This window comes from Hippoglossus stenolepis, chromosome 12 (genome assembly GCF_022539355.2).
Source record: "Hippoglossus stenolepis isolate QCI-W04-F060 chromosome 12, HSTE1.2, whole genome shotgun sequence".
Taxonomy (NCBI): Eukaryota; Metazoa; Chordata; class Actinopteri; order Pleuronectiformes; family Pleuronectidae; genus Hippoglossus; species Hippoglossus stenolepis.
This window is the reverse complement of record NC_061494.1, coordinates 13785047-13807242: the sequence shown is the minus strand read 5'-3', so window position 1 is coordinate 13807242 and position 22196 is coordinate 13785047. Positions and strand designations below refer to the sequence as shown.

General features: G+C 42.2%; 3 protein-coding genes across 4 annotated transcripts; 1 reads left to right on the top strand and 2 right to left on the bottom strand.

The window, feature by feature from the left end:
- Positions 1 to 780: 780 nt before the first annotated feature.
- Positions 781 to 5620, bottom strand: LOC118119264 (phosphoglycerate mutase 1). The gene is made up of 4 exons (XM_035173072.2): positions 5339 to 5620; positions 3816 to 4090; positions 2509 to 2689; positions 781 to 2266 (listed from the first exon to the last, which is right to left on the bottom strand). The coding sequence occupies exons 1-4, from the start codon at positions 5475 to 5477 to the stop codon at positions 2097 to 2099; spliced, it is 765 nt and encodes a 254-aa protein (XP_035028963.1). The 5' UTR covers positions 5478 to 5620; the 3' UTR covers positions 781 to 2096.
- A 5179-nt stretch (positions 5621 to 10799) lies between these two features.
- On the bottom strand, positions 10800 to 12832 carry marveld1 (MARVEL domain containing 1). Its single transcript, XM_035173075.2, has one exon. The coding sequence runs from the start codon at positions 12463 to 12465 to the stop codon at positions 11965 to 11967; it is 501 nt and encodes a 166-aa protein (XP_035028966.1). The 5' UTR covers positions 12466 to 12832; the 3' UTR covers positions 10800 to 11964.
- A 1534-nt stretch (positions 12833 to 14366) lies between these two features.
- LOC118119265 (arginine vasopressin-induced protein 1) lies at positions 14367 to 18084 on the top strand. 2 transcript variants are annotated; one of them, XM_035173074.2, is made up of 4 exons: positions 14367 to 14544; positions 14735 to 14859; positions 16080 to 16444; positions 16528 to 18084. In XM_035173074.2, exons 3-4 carry the CDS (start codon positions 16122 to 16124, stop codon positions 16784 to 16786), a joined length of 582 nt encoding a protein of 193 aa, XP_035028965.1. In that variant the 5' UTR covers positions 14367 to 14544; positions 14735 to 14859; positions 16080 to 16121; the 3' UTR covers positions 16787 to 18084. The 2 variants fall into 2 exon arrangements, with proteins under 2 accessions (XP_035028965.1, XP_035028964.1); XM_035173073.2 differs by lacking the exon at positions 14735 to 14859 and having other exon boundaries at positions 14368 to 14544.
- The last annotated feature ends 4112 nt before the right edge of the window (positions 18085 to 22196 follow it).

Here is a 22196-nt window from a genome sequence, read left to right as displayed (position 1 = left end):
TGCAGAGTGGATTTACAAAGTACTTCCTGTCTCATGGCGAATCAGTAGGTGGCGCTATGACGCTGAGGAAATATTGACACATGGAGCTGTTCAGGCTTGGACTCTGATCATAAGACAGAAGTTTGGTGGTGATAGGACAATGCACAGTGGAGTTATGACAACATTGTCTCCTTTGGCGAAGGATGCACCTCAATGTTTACACGGTTTGAGGAAATGTCACAATTCTGACCATGGTCCTATGACTTGACTGAGCTCTTTTGAGCTGCATATTGTAAAGCAGCCAGGAGCAGTGCATCAAAGTATAAAACATGTCACTTCCTGTTGCCAGCAGGTGGCGCTGTAATGATGAGTGAATATTGACACATGGATCTGATCAGGGCGGGACTGTGAATGTGTAATCAAACTTTGACGCCACGCCACGGTCACACGGTGTGACAAAAAAAACGAAATTCGAGGTAGTTTATATCTCCATCTTGTTGAGATGACATTCATCTCAATATGAAGTTGATCTGATGAAAGCCCTGGGACAAGTTTGTCAAAGTAAAAATGTGGAATATGTGGAAAATGGCCACTAAATCCTACATTTTCTAATGTAATATTTAGCTTTTCATCTTTTAATCCCGATATTAATTCCCTTCCTTGTTCATTATATTTGTTAAACTCGTTTCAGTTGGTTTCTTTCCTGACCCAATACACATCCGTCTACCAGGTTTTGCTGGAAATCTGCCCAGAAGTTTTTGCTTTATCTTGCTTGAACAAATAAAAAGATAAACACAAGTATTGATTTGGATTTGGACAAGTGCACATTTATTACATCAGAACTTCCAGGGTACATTTAACCAACAGAGGGAATTACATTTCCTAAAGAAAAATGAAAATACTGTAAGACACACAGTAATTGAATGCTCCATTCACAGGCACCTAAAACCACCTCTGCTGCTTCACAATGCTGTGAGGCCAGATGCAGTCATTTACTTTGAGGAGGCAGAGGCACAGGAATACATAACATGACAACAAGAGGCAAGGACAGACCAAAGGTGGTAAAAGAGGATTGGTTAAATTTAGACTTTTTATCAAGAGTTAATTATGATTTTAACAGGTGGAGTATAATCCAAATAAATGTAACACTTGTGCGGTGGAATGCTGATCGTGAAGTAGTGGTTCAAAATGACCAAACTTGGTGAGACACAAAAAGAAGAGCACAAATTGTCACAACACAGGCAGTGACAACACACAAGGACATTGCACAAACAGCATTAAAAAACAGAGACCTAAAGAGAGGACTGTTTTCACCGTCCCATCATGCTTTCAAAAATGACATCCCTTTATCAATGGAATGCATCAATAACATGCTTGGAAAAGTTAGATAAAATAAGTCTGCAGCCTTTGCAGAGGTCCCTTGCTGTTAAAAGGTGTCCAACAAAATCTAAAAATGCCCATTGTGTGTAAATATAATTACTTAAAGATAAAAGTACATTTTAAATTGAATTATAATAGACTACAATATTTTTAATTTGCAGAAGTCAATATGATGAGACCCTTAGATCTAACTTCCTCACCATAATCAGGGCATTTGAAAAACACGGTCTCATAAAGATGTACAGTACAGGCGAACACCACAACAAGAGTCATGTCTCCCAAATGATTCTCAATACGTTTCCCAGTCTTTGTTCACAGCAAGGATTTAACTCTTCTTATCTAACAAGACATTAAAACTATATAATCCATTTTAAACAGGAATGTTTGACTTAGTAAACAGGCAATTAGTTAAATATTCAAGTATTCAAATTAAGAAACTGTCTTTTTTTCCAGTTATACTGTTGATTTCAGTTCAATGCTGCCTCATTTAAGGTTAAAACAACAATCATCCATTTTGGCAAAAATTACTTACAATCTCTTAAGAACTGTGGCTTTCTAATATATCCTAACCATTCACCATCTACTCTCGCTGCACTGTACTTGTAGAGTGAGGTCGTCTCTGACAACAACCTACGGTAGATCATCCAAAAATAAATTAGGGCTTGGAAACAAAAACACTAATCTGAGGCCAGTCGGTACTCTAACCCACAGAGAGGGGTGTTTGTTCTCCTATTACTTTACTTCTTGGCCTTCCCCTGAGCAGCCACGGCCTCCATGGCCTTACGTACAGTCTCCTCGTCTCCCAGGAACTGCATAGGCTTCACAGGTTTCAGGTTTTTGTCGAGCTCGTAGAGGATGGGGATGCCTGTGGGCAGGTTCAGTTCCATGATGGCCTCATCCGACATTCCTGCAGGTGGCAGCACACAAACAACAGTTGCACATTGTTGGGATCCACCGAGCTGATGTCACTAGAACACCACAACAGTTGGTGGCATTTACCATTTTCTTTACCAAGATTCTTAACAATATAACATCTTTGTGACAGTTTAAGAAACTGACAATGATAAACTGTATTTTACAGCTCTTGAAATAACAGCACTCCATCACCATCTCAAGTAAAGTGATGAGTGGAATCAGAGTGCCACCCACCCTCCAGATGCTTAACAATCCCCCTCAGGCTGTTTCCATGGGCGGCAATGAGCACCCTCTTGCCCTGTTTGATCTGAGGGGCGATCTCGTCATTCCAGAAGGGCAGCGCCCGTGCGATTGTGTCCTTCAGGCTCTCGCAGGAGGGAAGCTGCTCGTCGGTCAGGTCCGCATAGCGACGATCCTGCAAGGACGACAATCAGTTTGTAAATATATAATTGTATTCTTCTCCAGAAAGTTATTGTACACCTATTTGGGAACAGAGATGCTCTGATGTAATCTAGCGATTTGTGTCCTTCAGTGATTCTGAAGACAAACAAATGCTCAAATGTGAGATGTATTTGAGAGAAAAGTTAATCTGTGTATAAGATATCGTGTAAACAGCAACTAGATTCAATGTTACAACAATCTGGGGACCATCGATCACGTTTAAAGGTGGACACCAGGACAGCTTCTCAAACGTGAAGCGGATGGAAAGTGGACCTAAGTAAAATGTTGAAGTACGTGTTAAGAAATTGTTTTGATTAGTAATTTGATGCTATAAATTTGATCCTATGAAACGTTGTGATGGACAGCTGAGACTGACTCACGATTGGTCAAGTGCTTCTATCTGCAGGACCTGAATACTTTGAATCCGCTCCACAATCGCACCCATATCAGGGATATTTTAGCTTTCTTAATCAACAGCAGGAATAGGAGACACACTGTCCATCTTTACAGTCCATGCTAGGGACATTTTTTTCATTCATTGTCATTTGGAGGCATGAAAGAATCCGCTTATAACAATATTAACACATCATGATCACTGATAGACAACCACTACCTCCACTACAGGGTTATTACACCTTAACGTCTGCTGCCCATGTCAGGGGAGATTAACATGTGATCAGTTGAGCTCTACTATGTGAACTTTGAACTTGAACCTTGCAGAACTCATTCTTGCCAGTCGTATATTAACTCACCTTGCATGCACTATTGGGTAATAGCATCAGCAAATAGTATTAGGCTAAATCTTTACTGTGGCTGTGAGATTTTAGCGGTGTGACACATTTGTTAATATAAAGGTAACTGTGCTGCAGACAAAAAAGACTGAGACACATGACCTTAAATCCACCATGTTCACTCATTCTTCAGGTTTCATTCATTCATGGCCACTGACTGCAGAGATCTGCTGTCGTCATGCCTCCTCTTTGTGCTGTACATGTGGACTTAGTTGATCCAGTCGGTCAATGTGTCCAAAACCATTTGTTTCCCCACAGGTGAACAAAGCTCCTTGTTTGTGTGTCTGTGCTGCAGATACCATATCTTACCTTGCTGATGATAGTGTAGTAGTCATGGTCTGGGCCCATGACGGGAGGAGGAATATCGAAGGAGCGTCTCCAGATCTTCACCTGAGCCTCTCCGTGCTTGGTGGCCGTCTCTGCCTTGTTCAGACCCGTCAGGCCTCCGTAGTGGCGCTCGTTGAGCCGCCAGGTCCTGTGCACCGGCACCCACATCTGGTCAATGCCGTCCAGGACCAGCCACAGTGTCCTGATGGCCCGCTTCAGCACGGAAGTGTAGCAGATGTCAAACTCAAAGCCAGCATCTGTGAGAGAGGGGGACACAGGGGGTTGAATGCATTTAGACTGTAAATGATAAAAGATAAATAAAAAAAAATGGGTTGGTAAATTCCTCCACAAATGCCTTCTGGGAACAACAAGTTTAAACCTGTTGCATTAAAAATAATTTATAAATTATGTCATGAAGAGGGTAAGGAAAAAGCTCTCAAGCCCTGAAAACAAGTTACACTCAGTGCTGCAGATAACAAGAGTTTTCATTATTGATTAAATTGCAGACACTCTATATTATTATTATATTAGTCAATGAAATATAAAAGAGAATAGTGAAAAACTGCATTCATAAGGTTTGATATCTTCATATATGCTTGTTTAACAGTAAAATAACCTACCTGATAATATTCAATTTTGTGTCACATGAGAAATAAAAACAGCAAATTGTCACATATAAGAAACTGGAACAAAAAAATATAGAGAATTTAACCTTTAAAAAAAATGCATGAAAGATTTAAATCGACAATCAAGAGAGTAATAACCGTTATAATAACAACACTTTTTTATATAGCCCCTATATAAAACACAGTTAAAAGGTTCTTTACAGGTTAAAAAGGACAACAATTGGAAATAAAAGCAGTTTGAAGATCACACAACATTGAGACAGAAATATAAGAATATTGTTTTAGATGAAAAAAAGAGCAGGTGAACATCATAATAAAATAAAATAAATATTCTGAAATGATTAAAGTAGTAAGATCAGAGACAGAAAATAAATAAACAACTGAAATGATAATAATATTTGTGGACCTTTTTTGTAGAGTAGCTACATAATAGTTTCATTTACTCTCAATCCACCAATCGATTTCTCACCTAATGTTTGCAGCTCTGGCTACATTGCAGTCTGGTCTATTGAGGTTTACATATAATATGGGCCTGTGTGGTGTATTTTCTTCACTGATTCCTCCCTGTTCTGCGGAATAACAACAAGCAGCAAGTGGTTCATCAGCATTGAACGAATACAGTTTACAGATTTGTTGTGTAAGATTCCGTGCAGACCACAGGCCTCTGCTGGTTGAACAGTGCACCAGTGAATCCATATAACATCATCACTTCTGCACGTTTCCACATGTCCCTCATGATCCTACAGGCTCAGGGGGAGGGAGGACGGTCTGTGGTCCAATGCAGGGTCGGTTATGTAACCACAGACGTGCACATGGTCCACAGCATGTCGGGGATATCACAGCGGACAATGGGATGAAAAGTGACCGAGTCCTGCTCACCTCTCAGGGCCTGGCCACCTCTCCTCGCCTCCTTTTCCCCGGTCTCGCTCAGGTCGGCATCGAACCAGCCGCAGAAGCGGTTCTCCTGGTTCCAGCTGCTCTCTCCGTGGCGGATCAGCACCAGTTTGTAGGCAGCCATGATGGATCCTGATACTGTATAGAATTATCTGAATAACTCTTTGAATAAGTCCTGTCGGTGTTAAACTCTCAAGTTCCCGGTGAGAGAAGCAGTCTGGTCCACTCGCTGCTGTCAAACCGTCAAGAGCTTTGTGACGTGGATTGGTTACTTCTTGACTTCCTGGTTTTTACATCCAATGAGATTAAGCTAATTTTTATTTGTCTACCAATGAGAGCGGTGGGCGTCACCTCCCGGACCGATCTCGACCTTCACACTGTGTTTGTTTTGTATTGACTTTCTTTGTGTTTCTCTATCTATCTATCTATCTATCTATCTATCTATCTATCTATCTATCTATCTATCTATCTATCTATCTATCTATCTATCTATCTATCTATCTATCTATCTATCTATCTAACAATAATACTAGTACTACTTATAATAATATATTGTATGTCAATGAATAATGTCAATATCAATATATAATAATAAACCATGCTGTCATTATCAGAATTATATACAATACTTTATAATATGATATGAGAAATAGTGAATGTATAATCTAACTGATATACTTGTAATATCAATACACTTACAAAGTATGAAAATTATTAGCATTGTCATTTTACTCAATAAAGTATGATTTAACCATAACGGTGAATCTCGTCACGAGTACAAATCATAGTGTTAGTTCAAAAAAGAGAAACAAACTTTCTGTTTTGTCAGTGAATCTCAACCCGACTCTATTCCGCCACCTAGTGGGTAAAAAAACATGAGTTCAAAACCTTGAGCTGAAAAAAACAGAGGTACAAAATAATACACAGTCAATACTACTCAGTTACCAGCCCTGAGACACTGGAATAAGGTGCAGTATGAAAAAAGGCCTGATATAAAAAAGAAATATATAACAAATAAAATATGACCAAAAAATATAAAAATATTGTTAAAAAATATAGAAATATGACTTAAAAAATTATAAGAATGTGACAGTTTTTTCCATTTTCTACAGTATCGTGGTCTTAGACACATTTTCTTATTTTATTGCCAGATTAAACTAAGGGGATATGCACATGAGAAAATATGCCTGTGGCTGTTTTGCCTTACAACAGCAGTGCGGTGTAGCAGAGGAATTGGGCTCCTGTGTGTGAAAAGACTGAGGAAAAGTGTTGCTGGGAACGAGTTCAGAGCCACGAGAGATTTTATCAGAAGCTGCACAATGAGGCTTGGGAAGAATGTTTGTTTAACTTCCCAGTGTGTGTCTGTCTGCACTGAACTGAAGATGCACTGTCTGCAACGTAAAGACTTTTCCCTTTTTGACATGTGCCTGGTTGGTTTTTACACATCACTTCAAAATCCCTCTTTAGAATCATGTTTTATTGAGGTATAACTCACAGGTGATGAATAACAGAGGTGTTGCTAACGTAGGTTGTAATAACACGCTAAGAATCATTAAATGTCAGACAGGAAATGAGTGAATTCATCCAACCAGCGACCACAAACACACACCCTCCCTCCACGGTTTCTCTCTCCAACTCTCTCAGACTCAATCACCCACTCACACACTCTCAACATGTTGGCTATGATCAGAGTGAGGGAAGCTGTGGTGTTTTCAAGGCTCTATAAATAGCTATCATGATTTCTCACCACTATAGCAGCCTCGGCCTTTAAACACTGTGCCCATTCAGAAGTATCATCCGAGCATATGTGGCGTAATCCCAGTAACCGTGTTAGGAAACTATAAACCGACCAGTGTCAGAGCCAAACTACTGGAACACTGTACCCATTTATGCCTTTACACAGACAGGAAATGTCTCAAGCTCCTGCTGGGATGAAGCATTTCTGCACATCTTCCCCTCACTTGCTCTGCCAGTCTGCATCTGTTTTCCCATGCAGCCCCTCTCTCCTCTAATGGAATGTGCATCTCAGCAGTATGGGACGAAAGTGTGGTTAACAGAGCTCTGCTGCGTGAGCCCGTCTGTGTTTTCATGTTTCATGTGCCTACATGTTGGCCTCCCAAAAAACGAGATGAGAGACAAGGACTGTCAGCAGGAAAACAGTCAGACGCTCTGGGGAAGGATGGGGCACTTCCTCTGGGAATTACCCACACAAATTCCTGGTGGGTATTTTCCAGTGGAAGTGCTCTATCCTAAAGAAGGCCAGGCTTTTCCATTCCAATACAGCTGAGTGGGCTCTCACCAACTTACTCACCTGGTTCAGTAAACTGTGTGCAACACCAGACTCTGGCTGAAAACAAAGCAAATTAAAACAGGGATTATAGTTTTTAAGTGTGGTTGTTTTTCAACTTCCAATTCCATTCTGAACAATATTGAGCTCATTCAAAATCCACAAAATATTTACCGTGTCTTTAATTTGTAGTATAAGTCATACATTTGGGTAGTACAGTTCTAAATATATATATATATTGTAAAGCTTCACATGTAAGGAGATTTTGCAAGTTTAAATTGTTAAAAGCACAATAAAAAAATGTCTTAAAATAATGGTGTCACTGACACAATGTAAGCGATTGGGGATAAAACAAAAAGTCCTGGTTCTGTCCATTAAAACGCACAAGGCTTTAGCAGTTTGTTAAACCAAGAGAGTGTAAGTTGTTTTTAAAGCAAATCTCCTCTGTGTCTTCACACAGTGTTTTCTTATTGGACCTCAGTGTAGAGACATGAAGAGAAAAGGGAATTCTTGCACAAATTAATGCTATAAATTAAAATAACCAAGTGGATTTGACTAATTCAGACTGTGTGAGCCTCATATTATCTTTGGGAGGAACAGAGAGCATTTGGCACAAAAGCACTGGATTTTGTTCCTCATCACTTAGGCTGGAATCACTTAGGAAAATAATAATTCACAGCAGTCAATCACCCTTCCAGTGTATATGGTTATGACATTATTATTTAAGTTTTTCATGGCACCCATCTGGCTTGGGAAAAGAAAAACAAACCGGAGCCAAACATGTCGTGTCTACCAGCTCTGGTGATGCTGTTCTGCAGCTCATACTGTGTCATGTACTATTTCGGGAGGAAAGAAGCAAGAAAAGAGAAAATATTTTTCACAACTTGAACGGAGACGAACCAGAGACATTCTTCCCATTTCTCCAGCTCACCAGTCATTTAATTAAAGCAGTGAGTCACAGTCATGTCATTGTCCATTTAGACCTCGCAACTGACTTTTAGATTTTCTGCCAGGGAAATTTGAATTGAATTGACTTTTTCTTTGATAATTCACATCAATCCATGGCAACAGTATCCATGCTATATTCTCATGGAGAGCCAGTGAGAGGATTTGAAGAGGTTGTGACGACTGCTGGACATTTGGGCTCTTGCAGACGGGCGGGAGAGCTCACACAGGAAATGTCTCTTTGGTTGAGTAACCAAAGTAAATATGACACAGTGGGCACTGCAGAGAACCGCCTGCCTCTATATGTCCTAATACCAACTTTGAGTATCAGAGTGTTCTTTACTGTGTGTGTTTCGCTGAGGGGAAAAAACAGCCTCACTTTCAGCCCACACCCTTCTTATGGAGTAAGGAGGCAACAGGAGATTTCAGCCCCATGTGAAAGTTTCTTATTGATGTGAAATTCAAAAGAGTTCAATTTGAAATGGGCTCATGGAGAAAACTGACAAACCTGATCAGACATGGCATCTGTGGTCATAGAGGAGCCTGCACGCTCAGAAGGACTTTCAGGTTTAATGTGGAGAATCATTTTCTGGTCTTAATTGTCAGCACATGCTATAGTTGTGAGCTTTCCAAAAAATTTAAAAAAATGATTCAGCCCCTGTGGTTACTTTCAATATCAAACTCTCTGGATCCAGTGTTGTCTTAATGCAGCACACAGGGCTGTTGTGAGCTGTCTCCATCTGGCTGTATACAGCGCTGTCTCTGCAGACACCGACACGTGGACACGGACAACACTTCTGTGGAAATCTCAGAGGGGGAAAGGGTGTGTGTGTGTGTGTGTGTGTGTGTGTCAGACTTTTGGGGGGACGGCTGCTTTCCTCCTTTAGACGTGCTAGATTTATATCGTCGAGCTGCAGCTGGTTAACATTAACCCTTCCACTCCTGTAACTCCAGGCACAGATGTCACTTTGCTCTCAACATACACACACACACACACATATTTCCCTACTATCGTCACTGCATAGAAACCTCACTTATCTAAAGGATGACACAATGTACAGTTCAGCATGATTTATCACTGAAGTACAAACTGAATAAAAGACTTAAATCTGTCTATATTTGGTCATTTTTAGAGGCTAAAATGTAGGAACTAAATAAGTCAATGATATCTATTTACATTAGGTAACAGCAAATATTTTTAGAAGCATCAAAGCCTATATTTTGTTTTAATTTTCCTACACCTCTCACTAAAATTACCTATATTTGCTGTCTTGCAGCTGTAATCATACTGATACCTAAAATCTAATTTCTGCACATTTGTTTCCCCGGCTATGATTCTTGCCTGTGTTTCTGGAGCAGTGATAATGCAACTCTTTAACCCGTGACTCCATTTCAAAGTCGCCTGACAAATTCCCCGAAAAGGAAATGTGTGCTCACTTGTTATTACTGTAATCTGCATCCTGTTTCACCACAATCCTGTTCCCATGCCAGCAACAAGTGTGCAGAGCAGAAATACAAAAATGTCACACAGCCGTTCACACACATTAATGGTACTTTCTTGAAGGTGATCAAACAGAGTCTTCACTGTGTGGCCTCGGGTGCTTGCACAGCAACGTGTCCTGCTGTATGTTCTTCAGAGCTGCACGCTGCCTGGAATAGATGAGACACTGAATCATCTTCTGCTGCTTGGCTTTGCTTTCATTGGCTGCAAGTTAGACCACCTCCAGAACCCCAACAGGCTGTTCCGGTAAGAACAAGCCTTTTCCCAGATTACACACACACACACACACACACACGTTTCCAAAAGTAGGATTACTCTCATGCGACACATATTCTACCATACAGCACATGCGTACACGTTGTCTGTGCATGTGCATGTGCATCATGTGCACGTGTGAGCGACTCCCTCGCCGTCTGTCTGCAGCACAGGTTAATTGAAAGGATCTGTGTCTTTCATGTGGTTAAGTGGTAAATCTTATAAATGATCTGTGTTGATTGGCCAGGGCTTTTATCTCCCAACAGGAAGGGCTTGAGGGCTTCCGTCGCTCTAAATCTGTGTTTCATTTGGGAAAAGCCATCAAACGCACAATCTGTGCACACGGCTCAGCTCTTTGTTTAGGTTCAAGTCAAATAAAATGATTATATAAGTATTCAAAAAACATTTTCCTTGTCTTAAACACGTATAAGAATAAAAACACAGTCATGGCCAAAGAAAAATCTCACTGTCTCTGACTTACTGCTCTTTATTCTTGCTCTTTTTTGCTCTTTGGCTTTACATGATAAATACTTTTGGATCAGCATACACATTGTAGCACCAGTCACATCCATGTTATCGGTCTGTTGTCATCACAACCTTGTTGATATGCAGCAATCTGACAGAAGCCACTGATAAAACTGTAGGCAAGAGAGTGACACGAAACAAAAACAGAGCTGCATGGTCAACAAGACGTTCGCAAATTAGTCCATCACACTTCAGTTTGCTTTCATACAAAACATATAAACAGATAAAAAATATATTTATATACTTTAAAAAAAGATAATGAAAATAGTCCCTTGCGAAAACTACTGAGTACCAACACAAATCTGCAAAACTCATCATGTTAAGGCGTTGTACGGTAGACTTACTGCATACACATTATAATAAGTCCCAACAGGGATATTATAATGATTCTGTAAGAGGGGGTAGGGATTAGATTAGTCGATAAAAGTAATGATAAACAACTGGGGGACAAAGACTTGTGCCTTAATAGAGAAGAAGAATACTTTGCCCTCCTAACATAAACTCCTCCTGGGTATCGAGGCCTCTTCACCAGAAGCTGCTGGGCTGTTTTCAAGTCAACAAACCCATAAACACACTGACTATAAGGCCACAGAGGAGATTGTGAGTGATGCTGTCACATCACTAAGGCTAAGGGTTTGATGTGAGGAGACTAAAGTGTGAAACCTGTGATTACAGAAGTTATCTACAAAACACATCATGTTAAGGCGCTGTACTGTAAACTCACTGCATAAACACTTTCATAAATCCCGACAGGAACATTATAATGATTCTGTGAGAGGGCGAAGGCATTAAGTTAGTCGATAAAACGCAAGAGGGGACAAAGACATTTCAAGAGCCATTATACTTTGTCCAACTAACTCCAGTCACTCTCATCCTGGGTATCTAGGCCCATTTACCAGAAGATGTTGGATTGTTATCATGTCAGCAACACGGAAACACATAAGGCCACAGAGTGATGCTGCCTCATCACTGAGCTGTGAGGAGACACACGTGATGGATCTGAGATTTGTAGAAGCCGTTGGGTTAAATTACAGTGAAGTGAACTATTCCTCATCTTGGTGTGGATCCCTCCTCCATCACACCTCTCCAGCCCCACCATCAGATGACCGTCTGCTCGCCCCGGCACCTCCTGCACGCCCCGTACACCAGCGACAGGAGGTAGGAGACGCAGCAGAGGCAGGCGAACACGGCGGCCGTCAGGTAGACCTTGTACAGACAGAAGTGCTTGTACTGCTCCAGGTTGCAGTATGAGGTGCGGTCCGTCTTGTAGATCATGACGCCGATGGCCGGCAGGTAGAGCGCGGCGGCGGCCACGTCGTGCGCCAGGTTGGTGCACAGCCACCGCTCCCCACCCAGCAGCGGCACCAGGTCCTGCTTGTCCAGCAGCGTGAGGAAGAAGAGGCCGAGGGTGAGGAGCCAGAAGAGCACGGCCACGAAGAGCACGAAGTGGATGGAGCCCTCGTACTTGTTGGCGGCGATGGTGACCCACAGCCCGGCGCCGAACACGATCTGCAGGATGCGGCTGATCCCCAAGAAGCTCCGGAGGAACTTCAGCATGTTCTTCCTCACCTGCGGAGGCTGGGAAGGTTGGGGTGGCATCTCTCTCTCTCTCTCTCTCGCTCTCTCTCCTCCTCCGATCACTCTTTTTTTCCTCCCAAACAGGGCGGGTGCTCTGCCAGCTGCAAACAGCTGGAGGAAAAATAAACAGATTTGGGGAAAAGAAATAACGCAGAGGAAGGGTCCGGGTTGAGGTCTGACGATGAAGCCCCCTCAAAAGTGGACACGTTTGGGTTAAAAAGAAAAAGGATGAACTCTCTGTTCCTTCCACAGCCCCGGGATTTTGAAATGAAAAAGCTTCTTGTATGTTTCGTCTTTTCCGTTTCCTCTGTTGGATGTGTGCTGGGGGGCTGGGTCACAGAGAGAGAGGGGCAGGCCTGTAATTTGAAGCCTGACCCTCCTCCTCCTCTGCTGCTGTGCTGACCCTCCTCCTCCTCTGCTGCTGTGCTGACCCTCCTCCTCCTCTGCTGCTGTGCTGACCCTCCTCCTGAGCTTTATGTAAATATGTAAGAAGTGATGGGGAAAGTCTATCAAGACAAAAGATTTGGATTTTGGTCAAAACACGTGGTTGATGGTTTTCAGACTTCACAGTGAAAACACAACAAAGAGTCATGATAACATGAAATCTGTAATATATATTGTTATTAAAGACAAACGAAAATATATGAATATCAGGGGCGGATCTAGGCTTTTTCTAGATCAGGGGCCGTAAAGGGGCCACAATTTACACAGAGGGGCAAATTAAATGTCCAACATCCATGCACAATTCCATTCGGTGCACATTTGTCATTCATTGTTAGCCCTACAGCTTTGAGCAAAGCCATGCATTATCAATATATTTAAAGAAAATATTCCCTGTTAAAAGCTCAGAAAATTTTAAAAACAGACGACTGCCAGGGCAACTTCAGGGGTCAATCTAAGTCCCCGTACACATGTGGTATTAACATGTGTTTTCTGTGATCAGATCACAAGCGGACAGCTCTAAGTACAGGTGTGAACGCACTCAGATCGGATAGAGATCTGATCATGTCAGTCCACATTCGGAGGTGGTCTGGGCCACCTCCGCACAAGATTCAATAAGTCTCTCTACCACACACACACACACACACACACACACACACACACACACACACACACACACACACAGTGACATCGGACACATCTGTAAACTCAGACTGGCACAAAACAACAGTGTTTGGTCTTAATGACCGACATTTGCATGTAGAGAGGGGAAGTGACTGTGAAAACCGCCACTGTGACATCCACCCAGTGTCAATAACATGAGGCCTGTGGTATATATATATATTTTTCAACTTTATTTTATACATTCACTCAATTCAAACATTGAGATTTCAAATTGCTCAGATATAAATGAGCAAATCAAAGACATAAAACCAATATATGAATATCAGTGGTGCATCTAGGGGGGGGCAAAACAGGGCCACTATTCACAGAGAGGGCCCAATTATTTTCATAATTCAAATCAAATCAATTAAACATTGTTTTATCTGTTTTTGTATTTTCTATAATATAATTTGTGTCTTTTTTAAAACAACATTGTATTGATTTGCTTCTTGATGTTTTGTTTTCTTGTTTTCATTCGTCATCGTTGTAATGGCTGTTTTGAATAGACATGAATATACAGATATTATTATTATTATTATAAAATAGAATGAGCTCTGTTACAGCAGTGGTGAGTTCAGGGCCCATCGTGCGTCATCCGGTGAGCGCAGGATGCTCACGTGATGTTTCCCTCTCATATAATTGACGGACGCTCCTCGTGCCATCCCAGGCTCATTGACGTCAATGGATTTCAGCGACTGCAGTGCGCGCGCACGCCCTACGTGCTCGGTAAACACAAACCCCGCCTCCTCCAAATCCCTGTCCGTGGTTGGTTGAAATAAAGCGTCTCTCCAAGGCTCAGGGGGCGGGACCAGAGGGCAGCCGTCTCCTGATTGGTGACTCGATGACCCTGGTTTATGATCGACTGAGGACTCAAGGACAGAAAGTGTTTGCAGGTAAACACACGGATCTTCTGAGTCTCTTCCGTCGCTTCGTGTTGGAGAAGAAGCGGCGATGCGATAGGACCAAAGTTTGCCGGAGACATCGCTCGATCCTCGGGTAAGTTTCCTTCTTCACATGACTCCCACGTGATTTCTATTCTCTGCCTTTTACCCGCAGAACAATGGAACTCAGCAGGATCGAGGTTACTGTGAGTTGTTCCGATCGGTGCATTGTTCTTCATCGGAAATGCAACGATCTGCAACATTTCAGAGGTTGTTGAGACTTGTACTTTCTTATTTTTTTGCAGGGGATCAGGTTTGTGTACAGTTCTCACAGCAAACAGCTGACTGACCAAACAACAGCGGGAGGGGGAGAATGGAGAAGCCCGTGACGCTCACTTAGTGTTAACCTACTTCTGCTGCAGAGGAATAGGTCTGGGAATGTGTGTCAGGCTGTTTGCTATAACAAAACAAGCATAGACAGTGTCCTCTAATGACCAGTTCAGCGTGTGCATTCCTGCCTTTAAGTTGAATGTAATGTTTTCCCTCACATTCCTGGATAGATATAGATATATATTAGAAGTGTGTTCACATCATTCTGGGATGTTAACATAGCAGTTATGAAACATGTAGAACAAATTTTGCTAATGTATAAAGTAGGAGCTGAAGCTTATCTTACAAAGATATGTAACCTGGAAATAGCATAATTTATCCTTGGACCGAGCGATAGAACAATATCAGAAATTATTGCAGTATGATTTGAATCAATAGAAGTATAGCACAAGTCCAGTATCTACCTTGGTATAATGCCTATGCATTGTGTTAGCACAGTGAGGAAATATAACACATGACTGATCTACCTCAGGTTTCTGAAATGTTTTGCTGTTTATCAAGTGTTTGTCATTCTCTGCTCATAGAGACGAGTTTAGAACTGCAAGCAACCTTCACTCTGAATCAAAAATCAGTCTTTAAACTTAAAATAATAATTCTGTGACATTGATACACTGATGATAATACCCAATACAATGAATAGCAAAGTCAGTGTTTCTAAAGTTGGCCTTACCACGGCCGCAAGACTCATACTTGTAAAACTGGAAGAATCCCAAGGCAGAAGAGTGGGTTAATGAAATGGTTCAGAACACGTTGGGTAGAAATAATAATGGGGGAAATTCAACTGAGACATGGGAACACTTCTGGCTTCATGTCAAGCTGGTCCTAAGATAAGATTCATTCATGTTAATCAATGGCTTTACATCCTCAGTGTCTGCAGTTTTATTTTATTTCATGTTATTAGCGGTTCGTTCTCGACTGTGTAAATGATCTAAGTGTGATGATGGTCACTCAGCTAATGCCTCTCTGTTCGTGTCCCACTTAAACTCTTATGAGGGGAAAAGAGAGATGAAGTTCCCATCTGCAGTTTAATGGGCTTTGAAGCACAGCTCATCACGCTTCCTAAAGTGGGATTAAAGAATCAGAGCAGAGGACCTGCGGCTGATTGGCAGTGTTTCATTGTGACAGTTTCCCGCTGGTGTGGTGACGCATCCTCTCAGTTCCTGTACTCCTCACTGCGTGTTGGCTTCTGTTGTTGTTTTTGTGATTTTCACCTTTGCAAACCGATCCTAACAAGCTGAAACTCTTTCTTCTTCTCCACAGAGTAGAGTCATTATATGCCACTTTCCCCCTGTGTTACTCGGGATGGATACTGGACCCGCCTCCCCACCGTCCTCCCGGGTGGCGGGCCCCCCCCCACTGTGGCGGCTGGCCGAGAGGAGGAGCAGGAAGACCGGTTCAGGGAACATCTTCAGCAATGTGAATCTGTGGCAGCTCCAGAGACTGTTCAGGGCAGCAGGGGACCAGGATGCGGAGCAGAGGGCCCAGCTGGTTTGGGGCCAACGAGATGAGGCTGAGCTGGCTCAGGCCTTGATTGGACTGAGGGCCCGAACCCACCGCAGAGGGCTAAGGAGCAGTGGGAGGGATGCTCTGGAGTCACGCTGGCTACGCTCCTTCAATCACCTCAGGTAGAAACGCTGCTTTCTAAAACGCATTTCTTATACATTCACAATTTGTATATTGTTTTAACAAAACCATCATTGTTGTTTAGGATTGGGGAGAGCTCAGCAAGCAGCCAGGGGAAGGACGCAGGAGAGGAGATTGATTCTGAGGCAGGAGCACACAGCAGTCCAGAGCCACATCGACACTCCCCTGTAGGGACCACAGGGAGAGGTGCGGGGGCCACGGGGGCACTCAGTGAGGGCCACAGCCCAGCAGGGACCTCCGGGAGACCAGTCAGGGTCGGCTCAGGACTGAGAAGAGGAGGAGAGAGCGACCCAGAGAAATACCTCCATCGAATACTGCACTGATCGACTGCGTGTCTGAGTATTAACCAGCGATTAACAACCTGTTTGTCTCACCGCTGTCCTGAAGTGTCCAGATGCTAGAGCGAGGGTCAATAACTCCAGTGAGAAGCGACATCGCTCTCAGCAGAGAAACAGTCGCAGTTTGAAAGAATAGAATACTGCCACAAACTCTGGCCTTTAAACGGCTCAGATCAGATGGTACCGGTGCTGCACAAACACATCTCCACCTACATAATGTAGACAACATGAGCATCTGACCCGAATCTGGTGTCACACAACTTTACACTCTGGTTGCTGCTCTCAAAAATGGCCTTATGTGCTTTCTACCACTCACCCTATCTCGTCATGCTAAAGACAATGAAAAAAAACATTCCTGGATTGGCCTGTTCTGCTTCCAAATGTGATGGGTGTTTCCTGGGGTTCATTCCAAAATGTCATTGCCGTTCAGTAGCTTTGGAGTAATCCTGCTAAAAGTCAGACACGCTAATGAAAACACAACCTCCTCTGTGGAGGTAATAATGTCATATATATATGGCTACACTGTGGATATATACTGTACTTTTTCATGTCCTGTACCATACACAAAGCCATAGGTATGCGTGCATACATGACTGAGATGATGTACTGTAGCTTTAAAAGATTGTATCTTCTTGATTTTTTTTTTTGTATTCACACTAGCTAGAGTCACAAAAAGTACCAAATCTGATATTTAACTTGTAACCACTGTGTCCCTGGTTATGTCTGTGGTATGTTACACAACACTATACAAGGGGAAGAGTGCAATAAGAACGAGATGTTCGTCCAATTATATACACTACTCCTCATTTAGAGATGTTGATTGACATCTGTACCCGCCCCCTCTGTTTCTCATGCTGTTTCTCATCAGGTGAAAGTAAAACATCAACTTTGTCTTCAGACCAAACCTAAAAGTCAAAGTGAGCTTCACTGTTCAGGGAAAGAAAGAACTGGAAATCAAACTGCTGTTGTTGTATGTACATGGTGACAGTGTGCAAAGCCACTGTGCCTAGGATAGACTTTATGTCACCAACCTCATCAGATTGCAGAAAACTTGATGAAACTTTTTTGATAGTATAATGTTTGATGTTTCATTTGTAGATTTATGGTCATTAAGTAAAGTAAACAAGAGTCTTTGTATTTTATTGTTTTTTTTCTATATAGTCACGACAACACAATGACCATGTTAAGTAAGTAAAGATTTTGATGCATAGAACGGCACAGTAGACCTGCTGAAAAGGTTTTAATATGAATGATGTTTTTTAAATAAACTAACAAAAATTAAACATGTTTTCATTATTCAACAATAAGTTAAACAAAAAACAAGATGGTTATGAACACTAGGAATGGGCTGTTTACTTAGTCTGTGGTGATGCTGGTAGCAGCTTTATTTCTAAAATTGTAAAAGTGACCTGCAGTAATTGAGCCGAGTAAAGACCGGCTGCAGGATGAGTCCACAGGAGCCTGAAGCTGAGTCTACATGTCATTTCCCTCTTTGTGTGGATGTAAATTTATCTTTGAATAAAATGTAAATGACACCTCTCCACACATATTCCACACATTTTACTTTTCACATACAGAAATAAAGCATGGTAGAGCTGTCTGAGAAACAAATGCTGCCCTCCAGTGGCCGTTTCTATACATGAGCCCATCAGCTGTGGCTCTGCGTGCAGTCACTAGATGGCACCATAGGTTTTATTTTGAAAGAGTCAGTGCAGAAATCACACTTGACACAGATTTTTACCACAGACCAATAATGTTTTTAATTCAGAATATGCTATATAATGTGAGTGTGTGTGTGTGTATATATATATATATATATATATATATATATTATATTATATTATATTATATATATATATGCAGACTCATATCAACAGAAACTTTTCTGTTACCTGAATATATTGTGAAGGCTGATGACTTGTAAAGTTTCCATCTCAGATTCCCTCAGGCAGTGTCACAGCGTAACAGAGAAACTCATCAGACTTCATGGAGGTGCTGTCTGCACACTTGCAGTATAGCTACACCATGAATGTAACTTTATCATTCCATTCTCCACTCCTGTTCCTTACTGTCCAGTGAGGTTACTATGACGCCAGACACCGCTGAGTACATCAGGATAAACAGGACAGACTTTTTTTTATTTTCCCGATGACATTTAAAGTGGAATGTTTGGACCAGCTTTGCCCTTCCTCCAGGTGCCCTCCTACCCATCAATTTTCTTCCAGCTCCTGGGTGATGCCAAGGAATTGACAGGTCACCTTGCAGACAAAATCATTGCCTGTGTTTCCTGGATGTGCTCAGCAGTGCCTGGCTGGTGGTGCGAAAGAGAAAGCGAGGCACCTATAGGGCAGCTTTACGGGGGTGCGTGCTGGAACCACGGCTGATTCGCTCAATACAGAGAAAGCGTCAGATTGACTCTGAGGTAATCCTCAATTCGCTGAGCGTCTCACCTTGTGTTAAAGTAAACTCGCCGCACAGAAAACCTCATTACAGAGTCTATGTGCTATACATTATCTCGACCACTCATGCACTCCATGAATCGTATGACTACAGATGAGACGCAAAGAGATGATCCAGCAATAAGCAGCCAGATTTAGTGGTTTGGCCTGCGGCTGCACTCACTCTTCACCATTGTTATCAGAGGTGGAAAGTAGATCAGAACATTTATTCTGAGGTACGTTTACAAAATTTAAATATTGTTATGGAGTATTTTTTATTTTTGCTTGAAGTTCATTTTACTAAAGTGAATCTTAATACTTCCACCACAACTGGTTATGGCAGACTGGCTTGAGGGGAGGGCTTCCGTCAGCCTGGACACGATAGGGAGCCCTGAACTGGTATCTGACCCAGATCCAGTAAAAGACCCTGGGGCCCACACCTTAGCCAGTGTCACGGGTGGGAACCGGGTGAACACCCACAGTGACATCACCCATTGGTTTGTGAATTGCCATTTTGAAGCCTCAAGTTTGCCATTTTGGCCAGTGCCATCTTGGTTTTTTGAAACCAGAAGTAAACATACCGACATACATACCACACGGTTACAACGCCCCAATGCATACCGTGACTTATCGTCTATGTTATTGTAGATTGGACCACAAATTGAAATTTAAACATCATGCTGTATTGGAGAAAACGTGAACCTAAAGATTGAACATAATCTCTGTATGTTCACTGATGTTATAAATGAAGTGAGAAGTAGATCCATTTTCAAACAGACTTCTATAGAGAATAGTGGAGTCAGCCTCTCATGGTCATTCAAGAGAACGTAGGTCTCAGGGCACTTCTACATTGACTTCGCTTTCTGAACCTGGAGTCAATATACATTTTTATAAACAGTCTAATGGTGTGTACCTGACTGCTGGATGACCCTTGGTTGAGCCTGAATATGTAAAACTGGACATATACCTTGTAGAATCATCCTCTTTAGACCTGGTTGTGCTTGGTATTGATCACATTATTGGTCAGGAGCAAATGAAAACCTTGCATTAAGACATCTGAATTTCAAAGCTAGCATCTAAATCTAGGTCAAATTATAACAGAGTTGCAGAAAAATGTAATCACGCTGACTGCTGTACTTGAAGCTATCATCTTTTAGTTCTGGGAACAATGGTAATGTGCTGATGTATTGTTGCCTTTGAGCAAACATGCACATCATAGCAGTTTTCTAAGTTATATGCATATAAATCATCCTCTTTATACTTCCCCAAACTAGTTTCCGTTGATTTTAGTAACGGAATATGACAGAGGTGGGCTTTTCTTAGTTCCAGGGGATTTCTGAATGTCACAATCTGTGTCCTTTGAAGTAAAAAGTTCCAAAGCGCTTTACAGTACAAGTCACACACAGATTCATACAGTGCTTCTATAATACAAATGTACACAGCACTTTCTGTATCACACACCATTCAGAGTCCTCAGGGGAAACTTGGGTATCTGGGTATTCAGTATCTTGTCCAAGGTACCTTCAGATTGAATGTCGGTGGTTCAATTTTGGGGATTGAACCACCGACATTCTGGTTAGTACACGACCCTTTCTATCTACTGAGCCACAGCGGCCCCTTAAAAGATGGTTAAATGTAAAGCTTACAAAGTTGCATATTGCATATCTGATCTGTCCAGACTCTGCTCAGAACTGTGTCGCTCTGAGCAGAGCTGGGACCTTTCATGGTGTTTGTTATCACAACTATATGTAGCCCCATTTCTCTGGTCAGACGGCGGCCCGCTTTACATATCTACCCTTATAAACTTCAGTCAGCCATCGACTTTAGATCTACTCTGCATCTTGATCAGATCCTCCTCTGTGGCGATCATAAAGTAGATTAACTCTGCCGCCTGTCTCCTAAATCAGCCTCATAAGTGTCATTTTGATGGACGTCAACTTTCTTTATGATGCCGTTTCAGCAGAAACTTATTTCAAATCAGCTTTCTGGATTTTTTTTTTTGTTGGTATATCTTTCCAGGCATTTTAGTGAGGATGAGTCGAGGCAAAGCTGACAGCAGATGAAGAAAGAGACGAGCGACAGAGTTTCAAAGAGGAGACAGACTGAAGAAGCAAACTTTCTTTTCCCAGTGTCTGGATCTGCGTATGATTGACTTACAGACATTTTACACGAGCAAGGATCTGCGAGCTGAATGTGTCCTTGTTGCATTGTAATTAGAGCAGGGAATAGTAATTAGTGAAATAATATATACAGTTCATGCTTCTCGTGCTCGGATAATAATCCTAACACACGCATGCAAGCGCGCACACACACACACACACTTTGTGTCTTTGTTCACTGTAGAATCACACAACACTGCGGCACAGCACTCATTGTTATTCCTTTCTCTGTGTCATTGTGTGCCTTTGTTCTTAGTCTCAGTACTGTACGGCTCCTGCGCTCGCTTGCTTCTGCAGTCTCAAAACACAGGCACGCCGCTGCCTCCCTGCCCCCTTTGAGGTGATCGCTGAACATCAAACACGATTTAGCAAGAGCGTCCCACTGAGCTGCACAGGGCCAGCACCTTTTCCGTTTACTTTATCTAAAGGCACTCGAGTACAAAAAGCTCTTTATTTGTAGTGAGCCTTTGGAAAATGAAAACTGCTTCATTGATGTGGAAGACGGATCCTTTTCTTTGAGACTATGAGAAGAAGACTTCGGTTGCAAGATGAATTTGTGGCGCTGGTCATGAAATGAAAGTTGAGCCTTTCGCTGGGGTTAGTAATATAAAAATGGACTCCAACCCCTGGTGCCTTTAATCCGTATACACACAAGGTCAAACTGCCTTCCACATCTGAGACCTTTCTGTTGGCTGACATGCTTCGCTGCCTTCAGGGTTGTTCCGGGCTGCGGAGAAACACACGTTGAGCCAACTTCACATCACATCATAATACGAGGGCGACACCAGCGGCAGCCTG